Raw genomic sequence first — 21,168 nt, forward strand, 5'->3', positions numbered from 1 at the left:
TAGGAACCTCCTTACATGTTTCGTGCCTATGCTTGGCACTTAATCATAGGAGTAAGGTGTAATAGTACAACCCCTACTATTTAAAGGGGAAGTACCCAATGATGGCAAAGCTGAGAAAACACCTGAACAAATTAGTGTTTAAAACTGCTTGCCTTCACTTAGCACTTGCCAAAAACATGGAAAAAACAGTTCTTAGTAAATAAATGAAGAAAATCACTGTAAATAATAAACAAATAATATGGGTAATATGAGAGATTGAGCAATATTTAAACACTAATGTACCCATGATCATAGAAACATATACAAATTTAAATTTAAACATAACACTGTCAACTGTATGGTTAATAAGATGATATGAGAAATTCAAAGATAGAAAGAGAACAAAAAGACATAAGCACATAAGCATATCAATACCTTTCTCTAAATAAGGATTGTAATTTAGTTAGCCTTAAAGTTTTAATTTCTAGATGGGATATTAGTAGTAGTGCTAGATTAGATTTCTAAATATGAGTTTAATAATTAAACTAGAAATGAATAGTATATAAAACAATCATTCTAATATATGTATGTTGGCCATATGAAGGCAAAGTACTAGTATCCCTACATAGCAGCTTGTTATTGATAAGTATAAGGGTAAAAATAGGGTTAAAAATTCTCTTAAAGAAAAAAAGCTTAAAGAAAAAATAGGTAATTATTCTACAAAATAAGACATATCCCATTCCCTATTTAAACCCTGAGGTGCTGTTGTTTTTAATTTATAAATCCAAAATAGTTCTCTCTTGAGTAACAGTTTTAGCTTATTACCCCCTCTGATGGGAGACTGAATTTTATCTATAACTTTAACAGTAATGTGTGCTACGTGGGTCATATGTGTTTGATTGAAATGTACTGCTACTGCCGAATCCTTATTGTAGTTCTTGGTATCCCTAATATGTTCTCTAATGCGCGATCTGAGCTCTCTGGTCGTCTGACCAATATATTGAAGGGAACAAAGTGAGCACTCCAATAAATAAACAACAAATTCAGTCCTACAGTTAGCATAGAACTCCATATTGAATCTCTCATTGGTTACTGTACTGGTGAATGTATCACTTCTATTAATGACCTCACATGTTAAGCAAGGTCTGGTACCACATTTATAAGTGCCCTTTTTCCTTATCCAATCACACCCCTGCTTTTTAATTGTATTTACCATACTTGGTACCAACCTGGTACCTAGAGTCGGGGGTTTTTTGGACACAAATTTACAATTTTCTTGAATGTTACCCAAAGATTCATCCTCTTTCAATATATGTAAATGTTTTCTAAGGATCGTTCTGATATCATTAAATTGTTTAGAATATTCAGTGGTAAATATTATTTTATCCTTACTGAAGTCTTGTTTTGATCTATTTTTAGAAGTAATAACTTCACTTTGGGTTTTACATTTAATCTGCTCAAAGGATTCATTAAGGACCTTTGTCGAATATCCTCTCTGCTTGAGTCGATTTGTAAGCTCAGTTCATTGACAATTAAATTTCTCATTTGAGTTAGTATTTCTCCTCATTCTAATGTACTGTGCCTTTGGAATTGATCTGATAAGATGAGGGGGATGACATGATTTGGCATGGAGTATGGTATTTCCAGCCGTTGGTTTTCGATATGTGTCTGTCAGTATAGTACCTTTTTCAGGATTACCAGTGAGTTCCAAATCTAAAAAACAAATAGTGTGTTGTTGTAATTCACCCGTGAATCTCAAGTTTAGATCATTGGTATTGATATATTCCAAAAAGGTACTAAGTTCTAATTTGTCATCCACTTTAAGTATGAGGTCATCTATGAAACGCATATATTTAATAATATGCTTTGAAAAAGGGTTTGACATAGTGTAGAGATACAAATCCTCCCACCACGCTACATACAGGTTTGCAAACGAGGGGGCAAACTTGTCCCCCATCGCTGTTCCACAAACCTGTACATAGTATTCATTATTAAACATAAAAAAATTATGTTTTAATAAAAACTCAATAATTTCACAAAAGAATAACTTAAACTCTAAAGAATAGCGTGTTGCTGTATCCAAAAAGTATCTAATGGCATTTAGGCCTAACGAGTGGGGTATGTTTGAATAGAGAGAGGTGGCATCAATAGCTACCCATCTGAACTACTTATTCCACTCCACATTCTCAAGACAATTCAATAAATGTGTTGAATCACGTAAATAACTATTGAGATTTTTAACTAGAGGCTGAAGTATGGAATCTACCCATTCAGACAATGGCTCAAACATAGAGCCAATGCCTGAAATGATAGGTCTTCCTGGAGGAGAGGTCATATTTTTGTGCATTTTTGGCACATGATGAAATATAGGCACCAATGGATGATCAGGTATCATATATCTGACCTGTTCCTCTGTGAAGACTTTAAGTGCTATTCCTTGCTCAATGATGGTGTACAATTTAGTCCTAAATACCTTGGATGGATTAGTATCTAATTTTCTATATGTTTGTGTATCAGATAATTGTCGGTAGGCCTCCTTCATGTAGTCATCCTTGTCCAGGATGACTACATTGCCACCTTTATCTGATGTTCTTATTACAATGCTGTCATTTTGTTGTAACTTATGTAGTGCATTAAATTCTGCTCTTGTGAGGTTAGATTTCTTATCAGTTCCCTTTGCTTTTATTTGCTCTTCTAGTTCAAAGAGATCTTTTTGAACTCTCTTTTGGTACAGATTTATATAAGGGCCTCTGAGCTTTGTAGGATAGAATTCAGACTTCCCCCTACTGGGTGATTGTATATCAGTGTCCTCTGGACCATAACTTCCTTCTAAAGTTTTTAATTCATTAAGAGTTATATAATCACCAAATTTGAGGGCCTCTAAATTCATAGCACCTTCTGAAGAACTATTACCAACATTATCACAATTGACCTCTTGGTCTCTATTATTATCCTCACATACATCAGATACAAATTGTTCCTTTTTGCAAATTATAAATGCGCCTTTGGGGGCAATGGTAGTTTAGGTTTTATTAGTGTTGGGTTTCTTTATTTGGGGGGGGGGGGGGTTGTGGGTGGGGTGTTTTTCCTGTTAAGGGGGACTTGTAAAATAGCTGTTTAACTTAGGGCAATGCCCTACAAAAGGCCCTTTTAAGGGCTATTGGTAGTTTAGATTAGGGGGTGTTTTTTTTATTTTGGGGGGCTTTTTATTTTCATAGGGATTAGGTTTAATTTTTTTTTTTTTTTTTTAGTGTAATTTAGTAGTAATTGGGGTTAATTTAGGGGTTGTTAGGATAGAGGGCTTAGTAATTAAATTAGTTATTTGCATTGTGGGGGGGTTGGCGGTTTAAGAGTTAATAGATTAACTGTTTATTGTGATGTGGGAGGTTGGCAGTTTAGGGGTTAATATTATAATTTATATAGTTGGCTTGTGGAGGTTCGGCAGTGTAAGGATTAGGTAGTTTCTGTTGTGGGAGTTTAGTGATTTAAGGGTTTTTTTTGTTTGTTAATACTTAGTACAGGCGGTTATGTTTTTTTTCTTAATACTTTGTGTGGGTGGTTAGTTATTTTTCTTAATACTTTGTGTGGGTGGTTAGTTATTTTTCTTAATACTTTGTGCGGACGGTTCGTTTTTTGTTTTTTTTATAATTTATTTTTTGCGGGTGGTTGCGTGTTTCTTAGTTATTTCATGCGGGCGGTTGTGTTTTTTTGTTGTTGTTGTTTTTTTAAGGCTTCGTTTGCCTATGCTGCATCCAGGTGGATTTGAAAATGGCAGGGTGGTGAAAGAATCACCTTAAGGTTCTCCAGCAGGTGGGGTGCACAGTAGTACTGCAGCATATAAAACATTTGTACTGTTCCTGGCTCCCCATGGCTGGCCAAAATAGTCCGGTAGAGCTGGAGGGGAGTGGAATTGGCAGGCACCAGGGTATTAAATCACATCACTAAAATCATTTTATCAAGAAGCAGTAGAGGTAGTGTATGTTACTTGATGAGCCCAGAGCCAGAACTTTTTGTCGCTTTCTGCAATTACATTTTTTTTAATTTATTTTTTTAGTAACATTTTTTTGCAGGTCATTTTGAAATGAAATGAAATCTTAGACAGTTATGTTCGGTCAATTGCAGTGTGTGTTGATTAACTGGAGAATAAAACAACTTTTAAAAGTTTTAAAATATTTTGTTGCAGTTGAAAATTGTATTGCAATTTAGCTACAGAGAAAAAAAATCAATTGTTTTTCAAATGTATCTTGAATAAATGTGTTTCCTGTGCTCTTGGTCTGTCACATAATTATAACTTATAAGGTAAAACTTTAGTAAGAACATCTTTATATTCAGGAGTTGCAGCTTTGCAGACTGGGAAAGGCTAGGAGAAATCCCTGAGAGCCAGTCATCAATCAGTGCACTGTTGCTTTGCAGCGCTGATAGATACGTATTTGACTGGTCTCTTCAAACAGTGCTTCGCTCTGACTACTCTGTGTTAAGGAAAATTTACACAGTGCAGCCAGAGTACATCAGTGATTGAAAGGAACAGTCTGATGTGGAGCAGCGCTGCAAAGCGAAAGCGCTAACAGTTCCTTCATATGTCATCTATCTATTTTTTTTTTCTAGACAATGACATGCAGCATTTTTTGGAATGACATCTCAGATCACGCATGTTCTGCCTTGTGGTAGAGGAGTATCAAAAATCTGTGCACCAGCCCTACCCTAACATGTTTTCTTTTTAATGTCAAGTTTTTCTCTCCTTAAGATGTCTTAGCTTGGCTATTTGTGAACTGAAGCTGGTAAGAAGGGGGGGGGGGGGGTGTATGCCAGGAATAGGGCAGTTTTAAAGATTTCTCAAAAGTTTCCAGATAGCAGGAAGTAATAAATACCCCTAATTTCAGAATATGTTAGAAGAAATTGATTAAACATATATTTTAACCAATCTTTAAATCGTTTTATTCCAGTGATCAGCAACAATCGGGAAGTGTGTTGCTTTCTACTTCTCCACAAACGAGAAACAATTTTACTGGTAAGAATGTTGCAGTTACATTTTCTGCTACTTTTTATAGAACATGTGGTCCTGAATAATTCTGCACAACTAGACACATTTTATCTTTGCATACTTTTTCTACAACATTTTTCTTTACATTCTCATTTATATCAGGTTGTGATTGTATTACGTTTATAAATGCATCTTTTTGTTCTCTAGTCCCCACATTGTTTCTTAACTTTCTTTTATCACTGGGCACATATTATATTTCTATAGGATGATGGTTGTTTGTAAGATATTATGATATTCCCCACTGCTGAACAATACTTAAAATTATTTAAAACAGACAGATATGAAATGTATATTTTGTTTCTTTAAATACTTTTTTCTCCCAACTGACTGGGAAGCTTAATCATTTAAGTGCATTGTGGGATATCCATTTTTTTGTGAATCTTCTGAAATGACTAATCCAACAATTGTGTCAAGAGTAGACTTTTTTTAGGGAAACTATACAGCCTGGCTATAAACTTTGCCACAAACTACTTGTACAACATCCAGCCACAGTGAATTCCATTGATAAATTTGCCTTCTTCAGGAGTAAGACACTAATGTTTAGCAGTGTGGGGTCAGCACTGTCAGGCCGGACCGGGTACACATCCTATGACCCTGCAACATGTATATCCCTGGGTGCAAACCAGCACTCTCAGGAAGCTGCACTGTCACCAGAGTCACAGGCAGTTAACCCCAGACCTGCCTGGGTGCAAGGGCCAAAGAGGGAAAATTACAAAAAAAATAATCACTCACAAGCTCTCAACTAAGATTAAAAATCAGCAATGGAAGAGTTATATATATGTATGTGTGTATAATGATTTATCTTTGTCTCATTTTTTTACATCACAGAAACCTGACATTTTAACAGGGGTGTGTAGACTTTTCATATCCACTATATATATATATATATATATATATATATATATATATATATATATATATATATATATATAATATGAAAAGTCTACACACCCCTGTTAAAATGTCAGGTTTCTGTGATGTAAAAAGATGAGACAAAGATAAATCATTTCAGAACTTTTTCCACCTTTAATGTGACCTATAAACTGTACAACTCAATTGAAAAACAAACTGAAATCTTTTAGGTAAAGGGAAATAAAAATAAAATAATATGGTTGCACAAGTGTGAACACCCTTTTATAACTGGGGATAAAGCTGTGTTCAGAATTAAGCAATCACATTCAAAATCATGTTAAATAGGAGTCAGTACACACCTGTCATCATTTAAAGTGCCTCTGATTAACCCCAAATAAAGTTCAGCTGTTCTAGTAGGTCTTTCCTGACATTTTGTTAGTCGCATCCTACAGCAAAAGCCATGGAGAGCAGACTAGAACACATCTAAAAAAGGCAAAGTGAAAACATATACTGCATTAAGAAACAGATAGGCGATGAACAGTACATTGCTAGTGTACATACTACTAACCTGCGCATGACACTACAGTATGTTTGTGGGTGCTAACACATTGCGTTATAAATACTCAACTTGCTAAAAATACCTAAAATAAAGATAAGTTGCACAAACAAGCAGCATTATCATGGTAACATTAATAATCATACAATAAGGTACTTTTTTGCTGACTATCCCCGCTAGATAGAAACAAGGTGTTATTCCCTATTAACAGTTCACTAACTTGTCAAAGATAATACCATATATCATTACAGCTTATTGCAGTGGGATACAACCTCAATTCTAGCATTCACTAGTTACTATCTACCAAACCATTTTCCCACTACTGCATGGGGTATGTATGTTGTGACAGTTAAAGGGACCAAGCAACAAGTAAATACCCTACTATTATCCAGCACAGGCAGGGCACAATCAACTGCTACAAGAAACATTGGTAATCCAAATGTACATTCAGTCCCTTAGGATACATAGTATCCAAATTAAAAATCCATTGGGACTCTTTGTAGCAGTCGTTTGGCCCTGTCACCACTTCTGGCACATCTAGGAATATGATCAATAATGATGTACCGCAGATCGGACACCCCATGCTTGTTAGTACAGAAATGCCTAGCCACCGGTTTGTCAGAATCCCCTAACCCTAATGGCCTTACGGATGGCCGACCGGTGGTTCGCCTAGTCCTAAGGTCATTCTGGCTCTTACCTACATAAAACCTGCCACAAGGACAGTGAAATAGGTAAACAATGAAAGTGGTGATACAGGTAACGCTATGCTGTATATAGAATTTCTTGTTAGACCAGGGATGTAGGAACACATTGCTCTGTGTCAAGCCACTACAGGTAGTACATCCACCACACCGGAAGCAACCCTTCTTAGTGGTGCTCAACCAAGTTGTTGGCATATAACTGTCAACATTATCAGGTCTCAACAACGTATCCTTCATTGACCTTCCTCTCTTGAATCCCACCATCAGTGTTTCTACTGTGGTAAACGGTAAGGAATTGTCACTGGATAGGATATCTCAATGTTCCTTCAAAATTTTTGAAAAATATAATTTCTTTCATGTAATTGGCAAGAGTCCATGAGCTAGTGACATATGGGATATACAATCCTACCAGGAGGGGCAAAGTTTCCCAAACCTCAAAATGCCTATAAATACACCCCTCACCACACCCACAATTCAGTTTTTACAAACTTTGCCTCCTATGGAGGTGGTGAAGTAAGGTTGTGCTAAGATTTCTACGTTGATATGTGCTTCTCAGCATTGTTGAAGCCCGATTCCTCTCAGAGTACAGCGAATGTCAGAGGGACGTGAAGGGAGTATCACTTATGAATACGATGATTTCCCTAATGGGGGTCTATTTCATAGGTTCTCTGTTATCAGTCATAGAGATTTATCTCCTACCTCCCTTTTGAGATCGACGATATACTCTCAATTTACCATTACCTCTACTGATAACTGTTTCAGTACTGGTTTGGCTATCTTCTATACGTGGATGGGTGTCTTTTGGTAAGTATGTTTTTCATTATTTAAGACACCTCAGCTATGGTTTGGCACTTTATGCATTTATATAAAGTTTTAAATATATGTATTGTACTTATTTGCCATGAGTCAGGTTCATGTATTTCCTTCTGCCGACTGTCAGTTTCATATTTGGGGAAAATAATTTTTTTTTAAGAAATGTATTTCTTACCTGGGGTTTAGTCTTTTTTTCAATTAACTACTTCTTGCAAATTGTGGGCGTGTAGACAATTGCTAGGCGGATTATCTCAGCCGTCAGACTTTACATCCAGGGGAGTGGTCTATCCATCCATATGTGTTTTCTCAGATTGTTCAGTTGTGGGGTCTTCCAGAGAGAGATCTCATGGCTTCTCATCTAAACAAGAAACTTCCCAGATACCTGGCCAGGTCCAGGGATGTTCAGGCGGAGGCAGTGGATGCTCTGACACTTCCTTGGTGTTATCATCCTGCTTACATTTTCCCGCCTCTAGTTCTCCTTCCAAGAGTGATCTCCAAAATCATCATGGAACAATCGTTTGTGTTGCTGGTGGCTCCAGCATGGCCACACAGGTTTTGGTATGCGGATCTGGTTTGGATGTCCAGTTGCCAGCCTTGGCCACTTCCGTTAAGGCCGGACCTACTGTCTCAAGGTCCGTTTTTCCATCAGGATCTCAAATCATTAAATTTGAAGGTATGGAAATTGAACGCTTAGTACGAAGGCCTTGAGGTTTCTCTGACTCAGTGATTAATACTATGTTACAAGCTCGTAAATCTGTCTCTAGAAATAATTATTATAGAGTTACATTTCATGGTGTTCTTTTCATAAATTCTCTTGGCATTCTTTTAGAATTCCTAGAATTTTACAGTTTCTTCAGGACGGTTTGGATAAGGGTTTGTCTGCAAGTTTCTTGAAAGGACAAATCTCTGCTCTTTCTGTTTTATTTCACAGAAAGATTGCTATACTTCCTGATATTCACTGTTTTGTACAGGCTTTAGTTCATATTAAGCCTGTCATTAAATCAATTTCTCCTCCTTGGAGTCTTAATTTGGTTTTGAAGGCTTTACAGGCTCCTCCATTTGAGCCTATGCATTCTTTGGACATTAAACTACTTTCTTGGGAAGTGTTGCTCCTTTTGGCTATCTCTTCTGTTATAAGAGTTTCTGAGCTATCTGCTCTTTCTTGTGAGTCTCCTTTTCTGATCTTTCATCAGGATAAGGCAGTTTTGCAGACTTCTTTTCAATTTTTACCTAAGGTTGTGAATTCTAACATTAGTAGAGAAATTGTTGTCCCTTCTTTGTGTCCTAATCCTAAGAATTCTTTGGAAAGATCCTTACATTGTTTGGATGTGGTAAGAGCTTTGAAATATTATGTGGAAGCTACTAAAAATTTCAGGAAGACTTCCAGTCTTTGTTTTATTTTCTGGTCCTAGGAAAGGTCAGAAGACTTCTGCTATTTCCTTGGCTTCTTGGTTGAAACTTTTGATTCATCAAGCTTATTTGGAGTCGGGTCAGGCCCCGCCTCAAAGGATTACAGCTCATTCTACTAGATCAGTCTCCACTTCGTGGACCTTTAAGAATGAAGCTTCAGTTGATCAGATTTGCAAAGCGGCAACTTGGTCCTCTTTGCATACATTTACTAAATTCTACCGTTTTTATGTATTTGCTTCTTCAGAAGCAGTTTTTGGTAGAAAAGTTCTTCAGGCAGCTGTTTCAGTTTGATTCTTCTGCTTTTGATTTAAGTTTTTTCTTTCATTTATAAGAATAAACTTATTTTTTTGGGTTGTGGATTGATTTTTTTCAGCGGAAAATGGCTGTTTTTATTTTTATCCCTCCCTCTCTAGTGACTCTTGCGTGGCGTTCCACATCTTGGGTATTGCTATCCCATACGCCACTAGCTCATGGACTCTTGCCAATTACATGAAAGAAAACATAATTTATGTAAGAAATTACCTGATCAATTCATTTCTTTCATATTGGCAAGAGTCCATGAGGCCCACCCTTTTTATGGTGGTTATGATTTTTTTGTATAAAGCACAATTTCCAAATTTCTTTTGTTGATGCTTTTTACTCCTTTCTTTATCACCCCACTGCTTGGCTATTCGTTAAACTGAATTGTGGGTGTGGTGAGGGGTGTTTTTATAGGCATTTTGAGGTTTGGGAAACTTTGCCCCTCCTGGTAGGATTGTATATCCCATACGTCACTAGCTCATGGACTCTTGCCAATATGAAAGAAATTAATTTATCAGGAAAGTTCTTACATAAATTATGTTTTTTTCAGGGGAAAATGTAGTAGTGAAAATCGTTCTTTGGTCGGTTGTTCCTTTATCCACCTTCTTCAATGCTTGCTCCTGGGTCATGGATAATGACTCAGCCATTGACTGATCCAGTTGTGTGGAGCTATACCCACGGTCCTTAAATTTCCTCTGCATCTCCATTAATTGATTTTCCTTGTTAGATTGATTAGTGTTGTTGCGAACCACCCGCTTAAACTGGGATTTATTTGTATGTGTGTGTGTATGTATGTATGTATATATATATATATATATATATATATATATATATATATATATATATATATATATATATATATATATATATAAACACACAGAGAAGACACGTGTGTGTGTGTGTGTGTGTGTATATATGTATGTATAGATATGTATAATATATGCACACATATGGGGAGTAAGTGTAGTATTTTGTTTTGCAAATGCAGAAAGGCTAAATCATATGTAGGAGACAAGTGCTGTGATGCTATATTGTGGCCCCTGCTAATTAGGTTAGACAAGCTATTGTGTAGAATAATAGGTTTTGTGAAGAATAGAGAGGGGAATGTGTTCTAACAGTAGTGTTATGGACTTATTTAGTTAATATATAAAAACCTACAAAACAATATATTTTTTTTTCTTTTGATGTATAAAAAGTGTATGGTACAATTAAAGTAGACTAAATGTGCCATTTTTGTTTGATCAATTACTTTAAAATCCTAAGGCTGTGGTAATGTAGCAGTGACTATGAAGGCCTGCACACTTAACATCTGCCATATTTAGTTTTGCAGAGAGGTGTGGGCCAAAATTCCCTGCAGAATCACTCTCTAGTTTTAGCCTTGCATGGTTCTCTGTGTCGGCAGGAGGGAAAAATAACGCTTCTATTTTTAAATGAACTGGAATCCTGAAGACAAACCCTTCTGGTGTCCGTAAGCATTACTCACTTAAAGGCATTCTGTGCTCATGTGATTGGAACGACAGGGTGGTTATTTGCTGCCATCTGCTGTGCTTTTAGGTCATGTCATATATGAGATTCATATAATAATTTAATTAACAAAGTAAATGTTGAATTTTTTAATTCTTTTTTTTTTTTAAATTGGCAAAAAACACTTTTTTTAGTTGCTCCCCACTCCCAAACAAATGTTATCTTACGTGACATACTTTTAAAGGGATGTGGGGGATTTTTTTATTTTTTTTTTAAGGAAGTTTTATGTAATTTTTAGAAGCATTTGTCGAAATATTTTCTTATCGCACAGCATTACAAAAGGATACATTTTAATCAGTAGTTCCAACCCTAAATGTTTAAACACAATTTTTTTTCACAGCATAACCCATGGTAGGTAGATTAAAAAAAATTACATTTTTTTTTATAACAGGTAGAATAGTAGCAATTTAATTTTCAATGGCATGTTATACTATTAATACATTTTTCACGTCTTTCTTTTTTAATTTTATGTTTATTGCAGTTCTACAGTAAACAATCAAATAGAGACAAACATTCTCCACACACAGTATAAAATAGCAGAATCTTAGAACATACAAGAGTATACTCAAATAGACCAAAGTATAATAAACCTCATCTTTATAATTAATCCCTGCAACCAAATATTAGGTAAAATGAGAAGGGCTTCCCCCACGATAAGTGGCCTCTCCTGGACCACCATCCACATGCAAATATTGATAGGGGGAATCCCTTAGTGATGGGGGGGGGGGTTCAGAATTTACAAGTCATGTGTAAGATTGCCTGAAAACTGCCAATACATTTAAAGTATAGTTGTTGTTCACATGCAATTATCTTCCAAATATGTTGGAATGAACATATGAAATTCAGACTTCAACTTTCTCTTTCTAGTAATATAATCAGTCTGCTTTCTAGGGTATCAGTGATCATTATTTAACCAGGCTACTAATTTAAAGATGTAGGGAAAGTTCATTGATTAGCTAGGAATTGCAGTAAAGGTCTTTATCCTCATTGCCTTGTTAGTAAAGACCACAAGATTTAGATGTTTTTTTGTATCTATGTAATTGCCACTGTATATATCAGTCTGGTATTAATAGCTCAGTAACACTGAGAGAAGCAGGATCAATAATCATGTAGAGCAGTTTTTTTTTCAACTCCAGTCCTCAGGGCACACTAACAGGCAACATTTTCAGGCTATCTGAACTAAAGCACAGGTGAAATAATCAGCTGATCAGTAACCTATTCTCACCCATCAGCTGATTCTCACCTGTACTATAGTTCAGATATCAGAAAAATCTGGAATGTTGGTTTGTTTTCATTCAGACATTAACTGACCCTGCACAAAAGGTGGAATAGTGCAAAATATCTCCATCTTGAAAAGGCGAACTTTCAAAAGTTTTGTTCAAGGTTTTCAGATCCACAATAGGCTGAAAAGTACCCTTTTTCTTTGGTACTATTAAGAGGTTTTAGTAGAGCAATAACTCCTCTTAAGTCCAAATCTGCCACACATGGATCTCGAGTAACATGATACAGGTGTAATCTTTCTTGCAGAGGTGTGGATCAAAAGCTTATTCTGTATTCCAGAGAAATGATACCAACACCCAAGGGTCTACAATAGACTTCTCCCAAGCATCCCAAAATAGATTTAATATGCAGACTACAAGAAACTTCTCTGATGTGGGGGCCAAACATTCATGTGGACTTCTTGGCTTGCTTGGGCTTCCAGGAAGACTTGGGTGATCCTGAGCATTGTGTAGAGGAAGAAGCAGTTTTCGAGGTTTTAAACTGCCAAAAGGAACAAAATATCTTTAAGCTTAGATGTACCCTTAGTTTTGTTTTTGTCTTGAGGCAAAAAGGCTCCTTTACTTCCAGTGACTGTGGCAATGATTGCATCTAGTCCTTGGCCAAATAGTATATGGCCCTGAAAGAGTAGCAATGGCAGTCTGCCTTTAGAAATCCTGTTTGCAAACTAGGATTTTAACCATACGGCTTATCTTGCCAAAACAGCCATAGCAGTGCTCTTTGCATTGGGGCGGATCCATCTCCATTGTGACATCGCAGATGAAGCATTTAGTTGTCCATAGGAGTTTTAAATGATCCTCTTCCAAAAACGCATCATAAGATATGAGCTCTGTAATGTTATTTCACCAGACTGTAGTAGCCACAGCCACACAAGCTACACTGACTGTTAGAATGAATATAAAGCCTGCAAGCTGAAAGAATTGACTATGAAAGCCTTAAGATTCCTATCCATAGGATCCTTGAAAGAGGTACAAAGATGTACTAGTCTGCCGAGTAGGGGGAGAAATTATTCCATCCACTTTAGGAAGGATTTCCTGCACAACTCCACTACTTTTTTAGAGGGAAGAGGGAACATGGCTTTGAATATGACAGAAATGGAATAAACCAGGTATATCATTTATTCTAAATCTTCAGGTTCTGGGAAAGAAGAGGGCTGTATAGGAACCGTCTTAAAGAATTTTCGCCACCACTTCAGAGGAGATTCCTGAATCTCCCATCCTCAAAATAATCAGATTCTAAATTGCCCTGTTTTTCTTTAGGGTATTTTGGTGGTCACTCCTAAGGGAAAGCCATGGTGAGCTCAAGGTTTACGAAGTATAAACTTCTGCTGCATGCATTTGTTTGTTTACTGTATACCCTACAGTTAAAGTCAAAGTACAGTTAGGTGCAATAGCCCATTAATAGCTGAATTAAAGGTACCAGCAATGAAGTGTTAGCTGCAGCAATTTAATAACTAAATTATCAGAAATATCTTTTTGGTAAGCTTTGATATGTCACAATGTATTACTAGTTCCACCGGTCCTGGATAGATGCTTCCGACACGTCTAACTTTGGCTACCGCACCTCAGGATAAGAAAGGGAAGAAGTTGTAAGGCATGCTAAAAAGATTTTCCAATGTCAAACTACTGTTTAATAGAGCAGGTGGGGGACAGGGAGCTGCACTAAGGGCTCCAGTAGTACCAGATAATGCTAAAACTGGTTACACTATTTTTAAAGTGACAGACTAAAAAGTACCTATGTGCATCATGTGTTCATGTTCATAGGCGGTGGGCTATGAAGGTGTATTGTACTTACCTGTCAGCACCTCTGTCTACTGTGCTTAACTCGGCTGTAGACAAACTGCTTCAAGTAAACAGACCCATCTGAGGCAGTGCAAGCATGATGCTAAGGATTTCAAAGGCACAACATCTTTAGACCAGAGGATTAGCAGACACATTTGCAGTTCCCCTGCATAATCTGCAACATCATTCAAGGACCAGGAGATTGGCAGATATATCTGCATTTCACCTGGGAAGCCTGTAACATGTCCACACTGGGAAAAGATTTTTATTCAGCTCAGCTGAATATTCTTGTCTTCCCTTCTGCCCTCATGGTAGGCACTCTGAGGGGGGGATATTGGATTTGTTAGAGAACCCTTATCAGCAATGTGTATATCAGAATTCACACCACCCCATCTTGGAGGCAAGAAATTTGACTGAGGGATTCTGAGAGTGCAATAGATTAAAGCTCCAGTAATTAGGGGTGTTTTTGCCTCCTCCTAGTGGACTGAAGTGTTATCCTACATGTGATGTTCTTGTGGACTGTCACCATCTTACAAAAGAAATAGTACATTCAGTTTTATAAATGTAGTTTTTATGCAGCTTTCAAAATAATTTGTTGGTGTTTTTTGTTAAATCAGAGAACAGTAGATATGTGCATTCATGCACATCTTTCCAACACGAATAAGGAAGCCACAATTATTCTTCAGAAAGTGCCACACACTGAGATGTGTGCAAATGCAGGTTTCAGTGTTTTGCACTTTCACAAGAATAATTGAAGATCTGAAAAGAGCTGGATATGGCTTGTGGCCACCTTTTTTCTGATTTGTTACAGAACGATGTGCATAAATTCACATATCCCAGAGGGCAGTAACCCTAAAGAGCAGTGGGCATTTAGCAGCACGGTTAGGCTTCTTAAAGGGACACTGAACCCACATTTCTCCAACATAGGTGTGTCCGGTCCACGGCGTCATCCTTACTTGTGGGATATTCTCTTCCCCAACAGGAAATGGCAAAGAGCCCAGCAAAGCTGGTCACATGATCCCTCCTAGGCTCCGCCTACCCCAGTCATTCTCTTTGCCGTTGTACAGGCAACATCTCCACGGAGATGGCTTAGAGTTTTTTAGTGTTTAACATTCCGTTGATATTAAGTTACTATCTTGGAAAGTTTTGTTTTTGGTTGCAATTTCTTCTGCTAGAAGAGTTTCAGAATTATCTGCTCTGCAGTGTTCTTCTCCTTATCTGGTGTTCCATGCAGATAAGGTGGTTTTGCGTACTAAACCTGGTTTTCTTCCAAAAGTTGTTTCTAACAAAAACATTAACCAGGAGATAGTTGTGCCTTCTTTGTGTCCTAATCCAGTTTCAAAGAAGGAACGTTTGTTGCACAACTTGGATGTAGTTCGTGCTCTCAAATTTTACTTAGCAGCTACTAAGGATTTCAGACAAACTTTGTCTTTGTTTGTTGTTTATTCTGGTAAACGGAGAGGTCAAAAAGCAACTTCTACCTCTCTCTCCTTCTGGATTAAAAGCATTATCCGATTGGCTTATGAGACTGCCGGACGGCAGCCTCCTGAAAGAATCACAGCTCACTCCACTAGGGCTGTGGCTTCCACATGGGCCTTCAAGAACGAGGCTTCTGTTGATCAGATATGTAAGGCAGCGACTTGGTCTTCACTGCACACTTTTTCTAAATTTTACAAATTTGATACTTTTGCTTCTTCTGAGGCTATTTTTGGGAGAAAGGTTTTGCAAGCCGTGGTGCCTTCCATTTAGGTGACCTGATTTGCTCCCTCCCTTCATCCGTGTCCTAAAGCTTTGGTATTGGTTCCCACAAGTAAGGATGACGCCGTGGACCGGACACACCTATGTTGGAGAAAACAGAATTTATGTTTACCTGATAAATTACTTTCTCCAACGGTGTGTCCGGTCCACGGCCCGCCCTGGTTTTTTTAATCAGGTCTGATAATTTATTTTCTTTAACTACAGTCACCACGGTAACATATGGTTTCTCCTATGCAAATATTCCTCCTTAACGTCGGTCGAATGACTGGGGTAGGCGGAGCCTAGGAGGGATCATGTGACCAGCTTTGCTGGGCTCTTTGCCATTTCCTGTTGGGGAAGAGAATATCCCACAAGTAAGGATGACGCCGTGGACCGGACACACCGTTGGAGAAAGTAATTTATCAGGTAAACATAAATTCTGTTTTTTTCTTTCATGATTCAGATAGAGCATGCAATTTTAAGCAACTTTCTAATTTACTCCTATTATCAATTTGTCTTCGTTGTCTTGCTATTTTAATTTGAAAAAAGCATCTTAGCTATTTTTTTTCAGTATTCTGGACAGCACTTGTTCATTGGTCAGTTAAATTAATCCACCAATCAGCAAGAACAACCCAGATTGGTCACCAAAAATGGGCCTGCACCTAAACTTACATGCTTGCTTTTCAAATAAAGATACCAAGAGAATGAAGAAAATTTGATAATGGGAGTAAATTAGAAAGTTGCTTAAAATTGCATGCTCTATCTGAATCGCAAAAGAAAAATTTGCGTTCAGTGTCCCTTTTAAGTCTGCAATATACACCCCAACCTATTGTGAGAATCAGAAATACCTCAACTTTCTTTTATTATGCACAGTAAAACACTTTAGGGGAAATTTAGTTTTTTGCCTTTTGCCTGGCAAGAGATTCATAATGGATATTTCGGAGATAAAATTAATAAATACTGAATTATGTTGCATAACTGCATATTGTTTTGCTAAACTGCAAAGTTTTGTGTTGAATGTTTAGCTAAAATAGATCATGATTTTAAATAAAATATAATTATTTTTAAGGTTTCAATAAAGAACACAATGGCTTGGAGCATGGCAGATATGAAGATAGACTTTCTCCAGACCAACGTGAAGCAACACACAGCCCTTCAGGTCGAAGGTAATACAAATTCTAACAAGTCTTATCTTCAACTTGGTACCCCCAAGGGTCCTCATGATTTACCATATTCTTTATATGAAGTGTTAATAAAGGGGTATAGAATAGTAATTTTGCAACGTATTAGATCTTTGACGCTAACTCCTATTTATTTGTACAATATTTATCAGGTTAACAGGTACAACTGAAATCTTTAATTTATTTTTCAACATTTTGCAGTTACAAAGTGGCTGAAGAGTGCTGCAAGATATGAGTTTTATATTTTCATTCTGTGCTGCAAAAACAGTATCATAATTTATCCCGTATTTACAAGAAGAGTGCTGTATAAGATACTCAAGTCACTTCCCGTTCGTTTTTAAATAAACGTGTTCATAACTGGCTGTGCTTAGCAAACAAACCTTCCTAAGTTCAGAACGGATCCCATGAATTTTGAATCATTGAGGTTTGTTCAATGTAAAAACTGTATGCATTTAGCTGCAAATACTTAAAATGTTGCAACATTGGCTGAAGTGCTGTGGAATTACGGTACCTTTTGGGATAGGTTTTGAGAAGAGTCCGATTTACAAATTCGTATATTAGCTTTGTATTTTATTGCTGAATTTTTTACTATCTTGTGGGTAAATCAACCACGTTGAGTATTTTTCCTTGATACATGACTTTCTGTTTTAATGTATGTATCTGTCATACAAATGGATCGGTGCCTGTCAATAACTGTGAAAGAACAATATTTAAGCATGCTAATAAATTTGCCTTTCTAAAACATTGTTTCAGTTGATTTAAAAAAACAAACAAAAAAAAACCAGACAACAATGTGTTTATGCACAACTTCTCACTTGGGGTGGATTGCCTGCTGAGGACAACTCCAACAGCTCCCTTGCTGAAAATGATGCAGGGCACTAGCATAAAAACTAAACTTATCTTGTTTCAACCTTTAAAGGGACAGTATGCGCTCATTTTCATGTAATAGACACTACTATAAAGAATAAGATGCACAGATACTGATATAAAAATCCAGTATAAAATGGTTTAAAAATGTACTTAGAAGCTTTCAGTTTAACTGAAAAACTTTGGGGCTTGGTTAGGAGTCTGAAAATCAGAGCAATGTTATTTAAAAATAAGCAAAACTATAATTTTTTAAAAAAAAAACAGAATTTATGCTTACCTGATAAATTACTTTCTCCAGCGGTGTGTCCGGTCCACGGCGTCATCCATAACTTGTGGGAATATTCTCCTCCCCAACAGGAAATGGCAAAGAGCACAGCAAAAGCTGTCCATATAGTCCCTCCCAGGCTCCGCCCCCCCAGTCATTCGACCGACGGACAGGAGAAAAAAAGGAGAAACTATAGGGTGCCTTGGTGACTGTAGTTAAAGAAAGAAATGTATCAAACCTGATTAAAAAACCAGGGCGGGCCGTGGACCGGACACACCGTTGGAGAAAGTAATTTATCAGGTAAGCATAAATTTTGTTTTCTCCAACATTGGTGTGTCCGGTCCACGGCGTAATCCATAACTTGTGGGAACCAATACCAAAGCTTTAGGACACGGATGAAGGGAGGGAGCCAATCAGGTTACCTAAACAGAAGGCACCATGGCTTGCAAAACCTTTCTCCCAAAAATAGCCTCCGAAGAAGCATAAGTATCAAATTTGTAGAATTTGGCAAAAGTGTGCAGAGAAGACCAAGTCGCTGCCTTACATATCTGATCAACAGAAGCCTCGTTCTTGAAGGCCCATGAGGAAGCCACAGCCCTAGTAGAGTGAGCTGTGATACGTTCAGGAGGCTGCCGTCCGGCAGTCTCGTAAGCCAATCGGATGATGCTTTTCAGCCAAAAGGAAAGAGAGGTAGCAGTAGCTTTTTGACCTCTCCTCTTGCCAGAATAAACGACAAACAGAGAAGACGTTTGTCTGAAATCCTTTGTTGCTTCTAAATAGAACTTTAAAGCACGGACTACATCTAAATTGTGTAACAAACGTTCCTTCTTTGAAACTGGATTCGGGCACAAAGAAGGCACAACTATTTCCTGGTTAATATTCTTGTTGGAAACAACTTTTGGAAGGAAACCAGGTTTAGGACGTAAAACAACCTTATCTGAATGAAACACCAGATAGGACGGATTACACTGCAGAGCAGATAATTCAGAAACTCTTCTCGCAGAAGAAATAGCAACCAAAAACAGAACTTTCCAAGATAACAACTTGATATCTATGGAGTGTAAGGGTTCAAACGGAACCCCTTGAAGAACTGAAAGAACTAAATTTAGACTCCAGGGAGGAGTCAAAGGTCTGTAAACAGGCTTGATCCTGACCAAAGCCTGAACAAAAGCTTGAACATCTGGCACAGCTGCCAGTCGTTTGTGTAACAAGACAGATAAAGCAGAAATCTGTCCTTTTAGAGAACTCGCTGATAATCCCTTATCCAAACCTTCTTGGAGAAAGGAAAGGATCCTAGGAATTTTAATCTTACTCCATGAGAATCCCTTGGATTCACACCAACAGATATACGTTTTCCATATTTTATGGTAAATCTTTCTAGTCACAGGTTTTCTGGCTTGTACCAGAGTATCTATCACATAATCCGAAAACCCACGCTTAGATAACATCAAGTGTTCAATTTCCAAGCCGTCAGCTGGAGAGAAACTAGATTTGGATGTTCGAATGGACCTTGTACTAGAAGATCCTGTCTCAAAGGTAGCTTCCATGGTGGAGCCGATGACATATTCACCAGGTCTGCATACCAAGTCCTGCGTGGCCACGCAGGAGCTATCAAAATCACGAGGCCTTCTCCTGTTTGATCCTGGCTACCAGCCTGGGAATGAGAGGGAACGGTGGAAACGCATAAGCTAGGTTGAAGGTCCAAGGCGCCACTAATGCATACACTACAGTCGCCTTGGGATCCCTGGATCTGGACCCGTAGCAAGGAACCTTGAAGTTCTGACGAGACGCCATCAGATCCATGTCTGGAATGCCCCATAAATGGGTCAATTGGGCAAATACCTCCGGGTGGAGTTCCAACTCCCCCGGATGGAAGGTCTGACGACTCAGATAATCCGCCTCCCAGTTTTCCACTCCTGGGATGTGGATCGCAGATAGGTGGCAGGAGTGATCCTCCGCCCATTTGATGATTTTGGTCACCTCTCTCATCGCCAGAGAACTCCTTGTTCCCCCCTGATGATTGATGTAAGCAACAGTCGTCATGTTGTCTGATTGGAATCTTATGAATCTGGCCTTTGCCAAGCCCTGAGAGCATTGAATATCGCTCTCAGTTCCAGAATGTTTATCGGGAGAAGAGACTCTTCCCTGGACCATAGACCCTGAGCTTTCAGGGAATCCCAGACCGCGCCCCAGCCTAATAGACTGGCGTCAGTCGTGACAATGACCCACTCTGGTCTGCGGAAGCTCATTCCCTGGGACAGGTAATCCTGGGTCAGCCACCAACGGAGTGAGTCTCTGGTCTTCTGATCTACTTGAATCACTGGAGACAAGTCTGTATAGTCCCCATTCCACTGTTTGAGCATGCACAGTTGTAATGGTCTTAGATGAATTCGCGCAAAAGGAACTATGTCCATTGCTGCAACCATCAACCCTACTACTTCCATGCACTGAGCTATGGAAGGCCGTAGAACAGAGTGAAGAACTTGCCAAGCGTTTAGAAGCTTTGACTTTCTGACATCTGTCAGGAAAATCTTCATTTCTAAAGAATCTATTATTGTCCCCAAGAAGGGAACTCTTGTTGACGGAAACAGGGAACTTTTTTCTATGTTCACCTTCCACCCGTGAGATCTGAGAAAGGCCAGAACGATGTCTGTGTGAGCCTTTGCCTTTGAAAGAGACGACGCTTGTATTAGAATGACGTCCAAGTAAGGTGCCACTGCAATGCCCCTTGGTCTTAGAACCGCTAGAAGGGACCCGAGTACCTTTGTGAAAATCCTTGGAGCAGTGGCTAGCCCGAATGAGAGAGCTACAAACTGGTAATGTTTGTCCAGAAAGGCGAACCTTAGGAACTGATTATGATCTTTGTGGATAGGAATATGTAGA

At 38.1% G+C, this 21,168-nt stretch overlaps 1 protein-coding gene across 1 annotated transcript in view; it reads left to right on the plus strand.

The window, feature by feature from the left end:
* The window catches only part of USP53 (ubiquitin specific peptidase 53), a 121,437-nt gene that overhangs the window by 83,556 nt on the left and 16,713 nt on the right, over nucleotides 1–21,168 (plus strand). The window contains exons 13-14 of the mRNA XM_053703600.1: nucleotides 4,923–4,987; nucleotides 17,042–17,138. Coding sequence (XP_053559575.1) covers nucleotides 4,923–4,987; nucleotides 17,042–17,138 — 162 coding nt within the window. The remainder of the gene's footprint in view (nucleotides 1–4,922; nucleotides 4,988–17,041; nucleotides 17,139–21,168) is intronic.

This window comes from Bombina bombina, chromosome 2 (genome assembly GCF_027579735.1).
Source record: "Bombina bombina isolate aBomBom1 chromosome 2, aBomBom1.pri, whole genome shotgun sequence".
Classification (NCBI taxonomy): Eukaryota; Metazoa; Chordata; class Amphibia; order Anura; family Bombinatoridae; genus Bombina; species Bombina bombina.